The 16,493-nt window shown below is 38.7% G+C and overlaps 1 protein-coding gene across 1 annotated transcript in view; it reads left to right on the forward strand.

Moving 5' to 3' along the window:
• The window catches only part of HDX (highly divergent homeobox), a 41,432-nt gene extending 31,111 nt beyond the window's left edge, over positions 1 to 10,321 (forward strand). The window contains exons 7-10 of the mRNA XM_010185409.1: positions 3,073 to 3,152; positions 5,937 to 6,020; positions 8,572 to 8,694; positions 9,682 to 10,321. Coding sequence (XP_010183711.1) covers positions 3,073 to 3,152; positions 5,937 to 6,020; positions 8,572 to 8,694; positions 9,682 to 9,807 — 413 coding nt within the window. The 3' untranslated portion in view covers positions 9,808 to 10,321. The remainder of the gene's footprint in view (positions 1 to 3,072; positions 3,153 to 5,936; positions 6,021 to 8,571; positions 8,695 to 9,681) is intronic.
• The last annotated feature ends 6,172 nt before the right edge of the window (positions 10,322 to 16,493 follow it).

Consider the following 16,493-nt stretch of genomic DNA (forward strand, 5'->3'; position numbering starts at 1 on the left):
CTACCTTGGCCATACCGAAGGTACTGTTTGGTCTATTCTACTTCGCTCTATATGAATTTTTTTTGTTTTGTTATCACAAAGCTTGCAGAAACCTTTTATTATAAGACCTCTGTTTCTGCCAGATTCATCCGGAGTTAAATGACAAGTTCACAATTTGCTGGTGGAGCCGAGAGCTGGGTAGACAGTACAAATGGCTACGTCTCACTTCCCTAGGAAGCCAGGTTTTCAAAAATGCTCTGTGTTAACTGGCCAGTTCTACACAGCCAGCCTGAATATCCATTCCCATTAGCCTGAATCACACCAAAATTTCTCATCTAAACAAGCACTAATGTGTGTGAACCTGCTTTGAGCTGACCGGAGCTATGTACTTCGAGTTTTCCTGATATTAAACTCATGCTGATGAGATACGTTCAGAAGATATATTAGCTCAGACTCGGTCTTGAACTAAAAGAGCTTCACAGTGTGTCAGAGTACAGCAGAAGTTCTGCATTAAGCTGTGTGCGGAGCGGCCGTGCTCTCTGACAAGCAAATACAAACCATCAGAAAAGATCAAAGTCGGTAGCAGGGGACTACTCAGTGCCTTAGAACTGCACACACAGGGCGCCTGTCTGCTTGCAGTAAATTGCATGATCTTGAGTGATAAGTGTCTCGAACTTAATTCCCTTTTACTTCACCTCCCAGAACTGCATGACCGCATTAAATTGATCTCTCCCTTTCCCTCATGTACATCAGCGCTCTGGGCCCATGGCAGATGAACTGCGCTCGGCACCTTTGTTGGCTTCACAAGCTCAACTAATTGCTCCCAGTGCTTCTGATTAGAAGAGATCAATAAAGCCTTTGCTCTCTAAACTAAAAGCAAGTCTGATCTGGTGCACGCTATTGCAGCTTAATATGCCAGGCTTGATCTTGTCATTTTGTCTGAACAATTTAAAGGAAAGCACTAGAAAAATAGAGAACTGCTGGAAATGAATTTGTGATAGCTTTGTCATATGCTACTGTAAAGAGAATAAGATGATAAAGAAATGGGTCAAACGATTGAAAGCCAAGTGAGATGCAGAATCTGAGGGTCCTTGATTTGCCTGAGGTGTGGAAGGAACTGATTTAGTCAGATCTGCTTGAAAGAAAATGGTGACAGGGGAAGAGTCTGAATTCTCTGTAGCGTAAAGTGAGGAATAACACTACATTTATTGAACGAGGCTTTCATAAAACAGGATAAGGCTGTGAGATGATGAGTAGATTATTAGAGTCGAAGCTTAAGGAAGTGCAAAGAAACTATAGGATTTCCACAGCATCCAGGAATCCCACTTTCATGTCTTTATTGTACCACAAGAATTATCTCTATTAATTTCTCCAGTTCAAAGGAGTAGGTTTCACTGCTGCAGCTCAGCTTACTTTGAACTTCCTGGGAAATATTTCCACCAGTGATCATGTGTACTATTGTGTCACAGATGTGTGATTGTTTTAATGCCCTGATTCATTAAAAAAAAAAAGGCATCAAGAAAAAAATCTATTCTGAAAGACAGGAAAAAGTGGTTTTAGTCACCTAATTAAAGTGTTAATGGCACTTGCTTTTAAAATGTAGTCTGTAAATATTTAAAAAAACCCCAAACCTGTATTCTGATGCAGAATTAAGCATTAAAGTTCTCATAACGCCTTACCTTTTTTAAACATGCATTAATTAAATCCATACTTTGTGTAAATGAACACAGCTTGGTGGAGGCCGTTATAGCTGTGCCAGTTTATATTGGCTGAGGATGACTATTTAAAGACTTAAAAGCACTGTAGGGAGCTCCTTCGTTCCACTGTTGAATGCAAGTGGTGACTGTCAGGGCTAGTGAGTGACTGCTGCTTTGGACCACTTCCCAGTCCCTGAGGTGCATCTTCAATGGCCTTTGTTCCTCTGAGTGTAACACAGGGGTCCTGTATTGCTCCTTGCTTTATGGTTCTCCTATTTGGACCCATTGCTCTTGCTGCTACCAGCAGTTTTCCTCTGAAGCTGTGGCCAGTGGCAGATTAAATTTATTTGAAACAATTGTGGAATGAAATTTGTTTAGAGATATTTAGCTGGTTGAAGTTATTTAAAACAACTGTCTCCGTATGGTCTGGCAACTGTCGGTAATCTCCAGTTAAATCCAGTTACCCCTGGGATACACTGAAGCATCATTATCTACCCTCTTTCAGTACCCAGCCCTCCTTTCCTCTTTAGGTGCCACAGTGGGGCTGTTTGACCCTTTAAATGAAAACTCTGCCCTCCCCCTGTGTAACCTTACTAGGTGTTGGAAGCAGTGTAATTGCAATTAATAGCCCAGCTGTTAATGATGACATAGAAGCTTTTTATCATAGCTGTCTTGCCTCTGTGTTTTGGTTTATTTTCTGATTTGCTGTTTCTATCAACCATTTTCATCTTGACAGTATATTAAATGTGGAGAATTAAAGTACATCTGAGCAACCTACTTAATCATAAGGATGAATAGGCTTATCTTGCTTTTTCACCTTGGCTATAGTCAGGGCTAATAGAATCATCTGGTGCTTGGGGTTGAGATTTAAGAATAAGATTTGCTCTGTTTTCAGGTATGTAATTTGCTTATACATAAGACAGCAGCTCAAGTGCACTAGGGATAAGCATTTGCCATAGAAGACTGAAATAATCTGCTTCATCAGGAGGAGGTGGGATTGTGAAATGGACCCTATAATTTAGGGCATGCAGGATTTTTCATGTAGTGATTTATTTTAATAATAAAAAAAAGTTCTGTGCACCTTTGATGTGAAACTCTTCATCACTTTTGAATATTCCAACCTGAACCTAAAAATAGGAAGGTTTTGATACATTTCAAGAGAGTGAGTGACAGTTTTCCTCTTGTTTCAAGTAGCGATTGGCATGACTTTGCCCTGAAATACTTGTGATACGATGTCTTTTTTTAATAAGATATATGGTACTTTTTATGAATAGACATTGATAGTATGACTTTGGTTTTATATCTAGCAGATGTGACATGTTTAGTGGTAAAGACTGTTAATGTTCCTTCAGCATAAAATTTGAATGAAATCTGAAAAACTCATTTATTTCTGCAGAAGAGACGAATGAAGCTCTTCAAAATGAAGAAATCGGTCACAAAGATGATGACCAGAACCCAGTATCTGCCGATAATGTGGTATGTAAACCTTTCCTTTTTCCACTAATGAGACCTCTTTAATTGCTAATGTTGAGGTCATTGTCCAACACTAGTGGTTTTTCACGTCAAAACTTCAGTCGAGTGTGCTAAGAATCCTTCCTTATTGGTTGAGTACTAAAAGAAACTGTACTAAAAGTACTGAAACAATAGGTACCTATATTCAGCAGAAATTTAATTACACAGCTTTTTCTGTATTATAACAGTCCAGTGTTCTTTTTCTGGAGTACAAAGCACAACACTTGGGTAGTGCTCTCTAAGTACGTTGTATAGTAAAACAGAAGTCCTGGAATAATAACTTCAATTGGTTTTTTGTGAGAAAGTCAGGTATCTCTAGTGCTTCCTCTCTATAGGTAACCTTGCATATGTGAGATCAGACCGGGATGAATATGTGCTTTTCATTCCCATACCCTTGACAGGGCATTATTTAGACATTTCTTGTTTTCTCACTTGCGTTCAAACGCAGTTGCTCTTGCTGTTTGTAACTGACTGCAGTGAGACAAGGAAGGAAAGGCAGAGGGAGGAGTCATGGCAAATAATGCAATATATCCCCTTTGTTTAGCCTGCCTTCTCTCAAATTAGAAGAAAGGAGAGGAGGAAGAGGAGAGAAGACCCCAAGTGGTAGGGTAATTTTTATCTTAAAAGTTATCTGCAGAACAAACAGGTGATGGTTCCAGTTCCCAATTGCACTCTTCCTGCAGTTAGAGATTAAACAACGGTAGCTCAGGACGTGACGAGAACATTTCTGCTACATTAGTTAAACACAACCTGAAGTGGGAAAGTGAACAGGAGATTCCCACCCCTCTGTATAAAGAGGAGAGAACATTTTCCTTCTTTTTGTTAATATATGTTCATCTTTTGCCTAAACTGAAATCCACGGCTGTGTTTTCTGTGGTTGCCTGAATAGAACCAGCTGCCTCTTTCCTTTCTGTTTACCTTAATGGCCTGCTGTGACCTTAAATACAATCACGCTGAGTTTCAGGCTGATGCGTTTACCATGGAGATGCAGAATGTAAAATGACAAAGGTAAAAGGTTTGCAAAGATGATGTCCAAGAGACTCAGTTCTCCAGTCTACCTGAACTCCAGCATTATGTAATTTGATATAATAAGAGGGGGGGGAAAAGAGTAGTAGTTTTTTCATACTCTGTTCTGCAAACACTAACATTTTTTAAATGTATGCAGTTAAAATTGGACTAACACGCATTGCACTTGCATAAGAGAGACGGTTTTCTTATTTGAAATTCTAATCCATTCTTTCTCCTGCTATCTTAAAACTTAGAAGAAAGATAGTGTGAATGTTTGTCATTTATTTAGAGACTCTTTCCTCAAGCTGAGTCTAAAAACAAAAATATTTGAATCGCAGTGTTACTCAGGGTATGATCTAACAGCAGATCTTTGTGACATGAAGCCTTTGAAATGTTATCACTTCAGTTGGCTTGTCAGACACTGAAACACAGAATCAATGTGCTTTACTCTCCCTGCCTTCAACACATATTTGTGAGCTTTTTGGGTACTACCAGTGAGAGGCTGCTAGCCTCTCCTGGCAGATTTCTCCTTGGTGATTAGAAGGAGATTCAGACTGAAGACACACACTGTATGCTGCAGACATGAAACCTCCTCTAAAATAACACCTCAAGAACTAACCATTAAGGTGTATTGTGTCAGGGTGGGCCCTTGCCTACGCTGTGTTACACAGTATACTAAAAAATGAAGTAAAATTGCTTTAACTTATTATATACGGTCTCATAAATCTTTACAACTGTTACAACAATGAATAGTAAAAAAAGGGGAGAAAACCCCAAAACCTCTCCCGCTTCCCTCTCAAAAAACCAGTTAAATTTATAGTTTCGTCTGGGCAGTCATCCTTCTGAGTTCTTGGTAAAAAATGCCTTTCTTATTGCTGTCTAATTCATTGCATCTCCTTGAGATCTAGTTTAGATATGAATAAAAATTAAAAATCTCATTTTTTCATGAAAAATGTGTATATTTGGGGTTTTCTCCTATTGACATAACTTTTTGGTATACTTTTCTTACATAAGAAGGTTTTCTGTTGGGAGAAAGAACAGAACATGCAAGTGGTAAATAAGGTTAAAGTGACTTTTAAAACTTGAGGTAGGATTGGAATGTAGCTCTGAGTTCTAAACAGCATTAAGGTTGGCCTTTAGCACTGTAGTTCAGATATCTTTAGAAACCCAGTATAAAAAACTCCCAATAATTTTTGTGAATTAAGTGAAAATATCCCTGTGTCCGTGTTTAGAACTGTCCTTTGCATCAACATCCCCTACTGTTCAGGGCGTTTGACTTGCACTGTGGCCAACGGCGGCCAAAGGAGACCTCTTCATGTGTTTAGGGAAGAAGTAGGTCAGGTCGGACTTGCCTGTCACATGCCATGATGCCTGTTTTGCTCTGGAGGAATAAACTTCCATAGCATTCTTCACCCTCCAGGACGTCTTGAACAAAAGGCTTGCAGAAGAATGTCTAGGCTTTTGCAGGCAGTAATGGGAGATTGTACGCAACTTAATGCCAAAAGCACAGTGACGTTGAGCTCCTCCTCTGTAAACAGCCCCGGTCACCATGGCAGCAGCCCTGAGCATGGATACTTTCAATCTGGATTCTTCTTGGTGGCTGAGGTGCAGGATTGCCATCTAATGGGGGCTCCACAATTCCGAATTTGTCATGAGAATTTGTCCGTTTGAGAGTGGGATTGTTGTTTGTGTCATCTGTGCATTTGAATATTTGCAATGAACTATTTACTTCTGTTTCAGAAAATAGAAATTATAGATGATGAAGAAAGTGATATGATAAGTAATTCTGAAGTGGATCAAATGAGTTCTCTCTTGGATTATAAGGTGAGTAATTAGGCTATGAGGTGTTAAACACAGTTCAGATGGGTGCATCTGCAAGGAAGTCCAGCAAAGGCATATGGGAGCCTGAACTCCTCTGCACTTATCAGGAAGTTGTGGTACCACACATGATCCCCTCAGTCACATCTCCTCATCCAATTTACAGCCAGATTACCCATATTTCAACTCAGAGAGAGGCAGGAAAAGTCCTGTTTCTATGGAGCAGTTACGTTACTGTAGCTGTAGCCATCTGCAGCTCCCTCCACGCATCCCAAAGTAATTTATTTAGCCTCTAAACCAAAACTTGATTTTTTGTGTGTGAGAATTGTTCTTTGGAGTGCTGTGGCGTGCTTTTACATGCTCTGGAAAGGGACGTAACAGCTGGAGTTCTCTAGTAAAAAAATGAGATCTGAGAAGTCATTCTTGCAATGTAGTGCAGGACAGGGCTGGAAGCAGTGGTTGTGGGAGGGGGAAAAGCAGTTGGGTACCTGAAAGCCACCGTCTTCTTTCAAATGGAAAAGGGTACACGTGTGGTCCTGCTCTCGTAGGAGTTAACACCGTTGTGTGTTGTATATTGAACATATGTTTATCTGTGTAGTTGATTAGAAAACAGGTATGTTCTACTAATGATAATTACCAAAATAATACATAAATCATCTTTTCAGAACAAAAACCTGCTCCCTCAAGCAGTGTTTTCCTGGTAAGGGCGGTGGAGAATGAATATGGAGAGGGAGTGACCTTTTCTTAATGTCACCTGTCACCGCAGCGAAAGGCTTGTTTTGACAGGATGCCCTACAGAGCCTGGTTTGTGGGTCTGCTGGTTGACATTAGCCATTAGTCTTTGTGCCTATGTGTTTCTGGCGTAAATCTGAATTCCTTCTTTGGCTGAGCAAAATCCAGTGCTAAATAGGCAACTTCTAAGTTTCTGTCTGAAAGAAATGCATTAAGTTAATTTTCTTACTAGAGCCCAGGTATTTCTTCTTCTCAGAACTGTCATAACCCGAGACAATATGGGGAGCAATGTTTTGACTTGAAGAAATGTGAATTTTCCAGAGAAAAATACCAAGATAGCCTTTTTTAAAGGCTTGTTACAAACCTTCCAGTTTATCACATAGTCACACCTTTTCACGTCAATTAAAGTTGAATTACAGCCAGTCTAGCATACAATGTAAGCGTGAATATCAGAGCATAGTTCTAGGTCATTAAAAAGATATTTTCAGCATTGAAACAAAACGCTGGTTTAAAAGCTTACTGTTGAAATTTGCAGATGTAATTATTTGCTGCCATCAAGGATCACTTTGTGTGCAAATCTCCCCATTTAATCGTATGGTTGCACAAGCAAAGGTGGGGTTTTTCTTGCCTTTGATACCCTTTGGTAAATACAACTTAACATGAATTATCTGTGAACCTTTGGGTTAGTGCTTGCTTGCTGTGTGTACTGTGCATTGCTGACAATTGCTGTATGTGTATTTTTTATGGTTACTTTATGGAAGCTGCACGTTTGGCGCTCCTGTGCGGACACCTTTTGCAAAAATGCACAGTGACTTTGATCTTGAGAAGCGAACTGTTTGTTTAGGTTACATGATCTTTGCAAAGGTAAAGAACCAGAGAAAATTAATTTAACTCTACACTGATGAACAGATTTAGCATTTTGATCTTGCATAGCAATCAGTTGGTAAGTTTGAAGGAGAAGAGATATTTGGAATAAACTGAAGTACTTCTCAATTCTGAATTTTTAATTAAGAAGTTTGTTATTTTTATGTGAATTGATTTGCAAGTGCAGTAACGCGTATTTATACAAAGGTTGGGAAAATGCCTTTTTAGCCACAAGATGCACATTACTGATACTTCTCCATTTTGTAAATACATTTCTATTTATTCTGTAAGCCGAGAGATCTTGGGAAGGTGGGTGAGCTGACACTTCTTGAAACATGTCAAATTCAGCTGCACTGGGGGTTGCTGTATGTTAATTTGCTTTGAAGAATTTTCAAGTGCTTTTCCCTGGTCTTTGTGTCAAGTCTCCTGCTGTAATCATGGAACTTGGTGTCTGTCTCTTCAGCCTGCCTTTGCAGGATCACTTCTTCTAGGAAGAGACCTGGGCTTTGTTTGTCTTTGTTTGATAATGGAATTTGAGATCATCCTTACAAAATAAAAAGCGGTGCTTTTCTAAAAGATTCATGTAAACTTTGGCCCAAGTCATTCATGCTTTAACGGTAGTAATTCTGAAATGCCTTGTCTGTGTGTAACGTGATTTGCTGTTACGTGTCTCTTGTGGAGGATAATGAGGAATTAAATGGCACGCACATTTGCAAGTTTAGTGTGACACTACTGGTCATTCATCAAGTGCCTCTATTTGTACCCAAAGTTTACATCCATTGTTCTGTAATTCTGCAGTTGTAGAATTTTTGACTTTACTCAATACTGTTCTTGGCAGGAATCAGAATTAACACGTTTTTACTCAGTTTCACTGAAAACATTGTTTTAACACAAGTATGTTTAGGTGTCATTAAAGCGATGCTGTTTATTATTTCCAGATCTTTGTCGTTTTCCCCTACAGAATGAAGAAGTCAGATTCATTGAGAATGAGTTGGAGAATCACAAACAGAAGTATTTTGAACTGCAGACTTTTACTCGGAGTTTGATACTTGCTATTAAATCAGATGATAAAGAACAGCAGCAGGTAAGTCTTGAAGGAGGTTTTTATCCTGGCAGATGTCTGTGCTCTGTCACTCCCTTGGTTTTAATCCTCAGTGCCCAGAGGCTCAAACCATGATTAGGGCAGTGCTGCGCTGAACGCCTTAGAGACAAAGAAAAGCTGAACTTGAAACAAAAGAAAGATGCTTGCAATCTGTACAAGCAGTGACACAGACAAAGAAGTGTGGCTGTTCCAAAGGCACAACCAGTGCCCCAGTATATGTGAGGGACTGGGACTTGGCTGTTGCAAGATCTGAGGTGTGAGATCTACGAAAAAATGGCTAGGCTTCTGCAGTTCTATGCACTGCACTTCTCTTAATGCTGGGTGGGATCATGCCTTGTATGAGTAACATTTTATGCATTAATTAGGAGGAGATTTTGTTACTTTTATTTTTTTCCTTTCACCTTTTACAATCTGCAGTTTTTCAGGTGTAAAAATACAAACCATAACTTGAAGGAAACTAACTGTGAGCACTTTTACATCCAAAATAAATTTGGCTTATGGTTGTTTTCCGTATTTTTTTCATAAAACCATGTGAACTGAATATAAAGAAAAGTAAACGTGAAATCCTTGAGATAAATCCCTTAAACGGGAATGATCTTGTATGCAGCATCTACTTCTATCGCCTGCATGATCACAGTATAGCATGGTTATATATGTTTTAAAGCTTTTGCTTGTTTAAAATATATGAATAAAATTAATATAAATAAATTGGGGTTGTCCAGTTTGGAAAGCAAAATTGTTTTGAGCTGTTTCCACAATAACTTAAAGTTTAACTTCTGGAATTGTTGTTTGTCATCTTACAACCATTTTTTTTCTTTCAATATCAAACAATATTGCCTTTTTGTTACCCATCCAGTATCAACACTGACCGAAAAGCTCAACCAAGGTTCTTCACTACGTGTTTAACAGACATTTAATTCTGGCATAAAACACGTATCTAATACTGTACTGTAACATTTTTACTTCCAGGCACTGCTCTCAGATTTACCTCCTGAACTAGAAGAAATGGATTTCAATCATGCATCCCCAGAGCCTGATGATACCTCATTCAGCTTGTCGTCTTTATCAGAGAAAAATGCCTCAGACAGTTTGTGATTGATTTTTTCTAATTGACAGAAAGAAACCCCTCGTACTGTGTAGGTTTCAGGAGAACGGCATTTTGCTATGTCCAGTGTTCTTCAGGCCAGAAATGAAAGCCCAAGGTGATGTAGACCTTGCTGAAGGACGACTGTAGCATGTCAGGGCTACAGTTTGCAGTGTCGAGAAAATTTCAAATGTTGTTTTTGGTAAATGAAAGAACTGTGTGAGGAAAGGTTTTACTCTTAGCAGTTTGGTCTTGATTAGCAAAACTTCTGACTTTCCAGAATAACTCTTGCTCTGTAGCAAAGTCTTTTTGAGCAGGGATCCAAGAATGGAAAACAAATGTCCTGTTATACAGACAGCTAATCCTTCAGAGTTGCTCGCTCACCAGTCCTCTTTATTATTTTTTTCCCCATTTTTACTCAGGTAGGTGGACTAAAAACTGGGGAATCCAAATAGAATAATGGGTTTTTAATGAGTTGTGCTTGAACCCTTTTGAAAATCTGAAATTAAACTACAGTGTTTTTCATTATGTGACTTCAGATTGTTGAATCTTCCATTTTCTGACCAAAATAGCTGACAAAAACGTTGAAAGGCTAACTGAAAAATTTGATTTATCATCAATAAATTATTAATGTAAAGAAGCAGTCATAAGTCTTGTAACAAATTAGATGGATATGGGAATCCTGATAGCTGCAGAACACAACTTTCTGCTGTTCTCACAGTTGCAATGGGATTAGACATTTACTGTTTAGGGTTTTATGAATGTAGGTACAGTTTTTATTTGTCAAAGTCTGAATGCTGAAGTTCTGTTCATTGTTTTAAGTATTGGTTATGTATTTTTCCCCAAGCTTTGTTCCATTTTATCAAGACTCTACCATAAATCCACAGCTGTCATTGCATCCTGAAAGGTATTTGAGTGTTAGGAATTGAGTTTTGCAGATCTTCCAGTGTGACCTGGTTTAGAAGTAGCTCTGTCTGACAAATTTTTTGGCAACTCCTGGGTGCCATTTCTAAAGTGTGAGCTTGATTGCAGGCGGTGGCTGAAATTAATTTCTTCTTTCCCAGTTGTCATTGACACTGAATCCTGTTCCTCATCTGATTAAAGGGATGTGTAGACACAGTCAGGTACATTTAGTAGAGCATGTAGGTGCTTGCCTGTATTATTAATGCTCTGTAATTTTTAATCTGAATATTCCTCAGCAGGCATTTTTGAAACAAATACCTTCACAGTCTGGTAAAAAGCCTGATCTTTCAGTTTTATGCTAGATAATAATTTACTCTCGTGGGTCCTTATTCATGCAGTAAAGTAATCCCCTTAATTTCAGTGGGAGGTCCAAGGTGTAGCTCAGAAAATCCAGAGTGTTGAGGAAATAACACTTTTAAAAAAAAATTTCTTTAATACTGGGATTAACTCATGACTTTAGGTTTTTCTCAGTCTGGGCTGTTCCTCCCTAATCACTTCTACAGCTTTTTTTTTTTCTTTTAGTATTGGTTGCGAGCTCTGTTTTTTCAGGTTTTTTTATTTCTTCCTATTTATTTCCTTCAGTGTTGTCCTTGGGCATGGGGAACTTGTACGAATATTGTTAAATGCCACCTGCAGAAAGGACAGGAGCAGTTTTTAAAACTGCTAAAAAAAGAAACCCCAAACAAAACCGTTTCACAGTTCTGGCTGCTACATGATTCAGTTCCCAAAAGACCTCTTACCATCTGTTCTACAGAGTAACCCCACAGAAGCTGTCGGGCCTGTATTTGAGTTTAAGCATTACAACTCCGAGTAGAGAGAGTCCCAGGAAAGAGGGAAGGCTGTGTAACCAGGAGGGACGTAGTACGTTACTCATCCTTTCACTGCCACGTCCTGGCTGGCAGATGCCTCCTTGTAGCCTTCCTCAAAGGAGCAGCGGTATTTTATACACCTGTTGAAATGACCACCATCTCCAGTTAATTAAGGTTTGTGAGCAAAGATCACAGTACGGTTCTTCTGCTCACTCAGGAAAAAATCATTTGGAAAGGGGTTTCTATGCTGGGTTAACAGTGCTTGCTGTTACGGTTCTCTCTAGATAGGAAATTTGTGCAGCTGACAATGAAACCTCTTGTTTTCTGTGAGCTTTGCTGAAATGAAAAAAAAACCAGTACTGTGATTTGCCACTATTTGGACCCCGTTTTCCTGCTTCTCCCGCTTAAATTCCCATGACAAAAAGCAGGATACTCTTAGAGTTCTTGATTTCATTGTCAATTAACTCATCCACTTTCATACAAGAAAAACTTCCATTGATGATTCATGTTTTGCTACGTCTTGCTTCTATTTCAAATGCCAGAAAATCAAAGGAATTAATTTTGAAGGCAGCACTACCAGATTCAAGCAATTCTGTGAGTCCCTTTTCTCAAGGAAGCTGGAGTCCTCTCTCGGCTGCGGCAGCTAACACTCCATCATCCCTGGGGACACGTTGTTCCTGGGGCCTTAGCTCTTACAGGGTGACAAGCCAAAACATAGCGAAGTAGTCATGTTTTCATACTCTGAAACACTTGACAGTATTGCAGGATATTCAGGAAAAAGAGTAGGAATTAAATTCCTGTATAACAAAACGCTATAGAGGTTATATTGTGCAGCTGTTTGTGTTGGGTTTTTTTTCCAGTATCAGTGTATATTTCCTGCCATATGTAAAACAAAAATGTTAATGACTTACTACTGTTACTGGTATTTTAAATCATTGCAGCACGAATAGTTCTGCAGCACAGTAGCTGAAGAGCAGCTTACAAGGTCCTGTAACGTAACACTGAACCATCCTTGCGAGTTATGAAAATACACATCCGCGTAGGGTGCTTCAGGTTAGCACCACCCTCATGCTTTGTAGTTTAGGGGTTTTGTTTAGTTTGCTTGTGTCCCTAACAGGCAACATAATGTGCTGATGGAGTTGGCAGATTGCATCCCGATCCATGTAACTTGTTCAGCTGGACTTAGAACAGGGTATTGGGCCTTTCCAGCTTCATCTTGGTATCTGTCTGAGGAGCATCTGACTGCCAGGCATCGCTGTCTGATACGCGGTCACCGGGATACTCATTTCCAGAGGAAATTCTGAAAGTTCTTCAGATGAAGGAAAACAGTAAGGATGGCTCTTTGGGTCCATGGCATGTTAGGATCTGGTTTATGATTATTTCCTGTTTGTAGGATGGTAACAAAAGCCCACATTAATCGCTAGTTCATCACTTGCATAGACTTTCCATGACAGATAAAACTCATGTTGTGGTGTGTTACGAGGACAGAAATAAGCCCCCATTGCTGTTTCGGTCATTTGGCTCTGTAATTCGAACAACCGCTACAGCAGGAGTGCCACGTATTGATGTTTTTATCATCTTTCTGCCACGGCTCTCATTTGTTTTGTCTGTGAAAGATGACTTCCCTGGTGTTGTTCATTCCTAATGCATCTGTGGGAACTCGAATGATGCCATTTTGTCTTTCTGAGGAAACCAAGGTGGAAAAAGGTGGTTCAGGACACTTTCAGGCAGAGACAGGATGCTCGCTTTCCGTGGGGAGCAATGGAAGTCTTCGATGTTCACAAGCTTGGTCATACTTAAGCAAGCCGTTTCCTCAAGCTCTGCCTCTTCTCGTTCCCTGCAGACGATGCTTCTGTCAAGTCTATCAGTCTAACAGGCGTGAGTAATAGCAGATATTCTAATAGGTGAATTTGTGGCAGATTTAGAAGTACACAAGCAGATGTACCGTACAATTGTCAGTTTTCTGGAGTGCTTGGTTCTTGATGCAGCACTGCACTTTAATCTTTCCAAGTATTTATTTTTTTCACTAAGGCAATAAAAGTCTGGAAATGACAAGCAGCTCGTGGGCTTTGCAGTCCTCTGAGTGCAAAAAGGAATGTACCGGTCCTCTCTTCATCTTCTTAAACTGGGAAGCAGCTTAGCGAGTCCACTCACCAGACAGAGACAGCTACATCTACTGTTTTGGTTATAGAGTTGATAGGAGAAATCATCAGTATCATAAACATCCGCATTGTGGAAATGGAAATCACTGCTTAAAATCCATCAGGGATTTGGCATCCCGATTGCACTACCATATTCTGGACGTTAAAAAGAAACCAATGCCCAGCGCTAGCATTTCCCCAGGTACTCAAGTCGTACCTGTCAGAATCCTGACAGCGTTAGGAAGGACAAAAATATGCATAAATGGAATAGCACAGAATATCTGAAACATGAAGAATTTGTAACTCGAAATGTTACAACCAAAAGCTTGATTTACTACCTCCAGTCTCACTGCCCAAATCCTTCACTTTGGCCAAATAGGAAATCTTGGGAATTATGAGAAAACTAAGAAAAAAATAAATAAAAAGAATAAGCGGTACTACAACATCGATTTTTTTTTTTCTCATGGCCAAATAAGGGTTTTATTCTGACTAAAGAGAATTTCTTTGTCTCTGAAAGGCAGCAGCTGGCATTTTGGTCAGAAGATGACAGACACAAATGGGGCAGAAACTTGGGCTTGCGGTGGCCGTTGTTTTTAAACAAACGAGCGATCCTCTTCGCTAAAAGAGAGACACTGACGAATGTTCCTGTGAGGAAAATGGGTTCAGGTCAGTGCTTTGGTTCTGGTGAACATTTTACTGTATTACTGAACTGAGTAAATAATTATTTTCAAATTCTGTATTACATTTTACACACACTACCTCTGAAACATGACACCACCTTTAAAACCACACAGAAAATGTGAATCGAAAACATTCTTTTTAAAGTTTTATAGGCAATAAATTATTTCCAATATACATCCTTCAATTTTGTGCTTGTTTTTTAGTTGAGTGGGAGACATTCGCTTTGGGTTTTACTTCAGTGCTATTTTAATGCTTTTGTCTTAAACACAGTCTATAGACGAGGAAATAATAAAGATGTGATATTGGTTAAAAGTAGTAAATACTTCTGTTAAAGCTGAAGGATGATGTAGTGACTGGGCTAGCTGTGCTAGTTTTGGTACAGCTGCTGTAAGGAACGGATAGTCTTTTTTCTGGTACTAAATGACTGTTGTAACATTTTTCAGTACAATATAGATTAATATATCAGAGAAGAGTCAAATAATGAGTCTCAGCAATGTAATGAAGAGGATTTTACATTTTCTGAGACATAACTGCTCATAAATATGTCCTCATCTTTTTTTTCAGTTATTGCTTCTTTCTTTTTTGCGTAATATATATAAAGACCTTGTAGAAACACTTTGGATTTGCTTGCAATCAGTAGCAAGGTAAGGTTTAAATGTAAATGTAGACCATGGTTTGTGGTCAAGTTTCATCTCTAAAAGAGTCCCTGTAATTCCCCCATCACTTATCTCCGAAATCTGTGGCCTGGGATGAGGGAGGGAATGGGACACAAGGAGCATTGCAGCTGAGTGGCAGAACTGAAGATCCTGGGGTTTTAGTCAAGAAAATGACAATAAACTAAAAAGTTTCGACACCTTGGAAGGCAAGAGCTTCTCCTTTATCTTCAGATTTTCTGAAATACGGTTCAAAATGTCATTGGCAAATCCACTGAATTGCATTGGGAAAAACGTGTCTTCTCCAGTGGAAATGATATCATTTCTGTTATTATTTCCAGCGTTACTGACTGTACATGAATACACGTATGCATATTTATAATGTGCACAGATGTACTGAACTTGGTCGTCATTAGCATCATCAAGGGTATTTTTCACTTAATGTAGTTCTTCTAAAATATATTTTATCTGCTCTCACTTGTACATCCTACTATTTATTGATTACGTAGTTTTGAAGTTCAGTCAAGCACATCCTAAATACACAAATACACAGATACTGTTCATAGTTTAACTCCTTGCAAAACTGATAACTTGTAGGCTTGGGATTTTTTGAAATGCCCAGAATAATGGTATTTGTAAGTGATCTTGGCAATTAAACTGCTGTATTTATGAAGAGATGATGAACCTCCTGCCATGATAGTTTCTGCTTTAGTTTTACTAAAGGTATCAGTTTGAGTAATAAAAATATTTTGAAAGTTTAAACATTATTGTATAACGTGGATGTTTTCCTTAGCTGACAAAACAAAATAATTGACGATCTTCAAACTCGTATCGCTTCTTTCTGGGCCAATTTGTTAAGCTTTGTAACCTGAGTGTATTACTGAGTTTCTCTGTGGAAAATCAATATTTATATTGCATTTTTATTATTTGTATCAGTATGTGTAGCAAAGAAACTACTATAAATCTTAAACTGAAGTACCTCCACTATGGTCCAGGACACATGATCTTGGCTTATTTGAAAGATGGATGCCTAGTGAAATAGTCCATACATTGGTTTAATTTTTTTCTGTATATATAAGGGTATTTATAATCTTGGATTAACAGATTCATCATGAGAAATGCTTATTTCCTTCTTTAGAAGCCTGCTCAGCTATTTTTATATAAAATGTTGGTCTTCGCCTTAATTTTTTGTGTGTGTGAAAAGTTGTGCCATAGATATTTTAACTTATCCACAGATACTTTACGGAATTTGCTTTGACTTCTCTTTAGTTAATTATTTTTTTTCCTCAAATTGTTCAAAATTATTTTCTCCTCCCAATTGTGTGTCCAGGTTTGCTTTGCTTTCTTCATTATTTTTTGTATTTTTTAAGTTTTGGAAGATACTTTCATGTGCATGCTTTGGTAGATGAAGTTTTTTCTCCGTAGTTTATTGTTTCTAGTTTAGTAAAAA

This window comes from Mesitornis unicolor, unplaced genomic scaffold (assembly GCF_000695765.1).
Source record: "Mesitornis unicolor isolate BGI_N332 unplaced genomic scaffold, ASM69576v1 scaffold4755, whole genome shotgun sequence".
NCBI classification, from domain to species: domain Eukaryota; kingdom Metazoa; phylum Chordata; class Aves; order Mesitornithiformes; family Mesitornithidae; genus Mesitornis; species Mesitornis unicolor.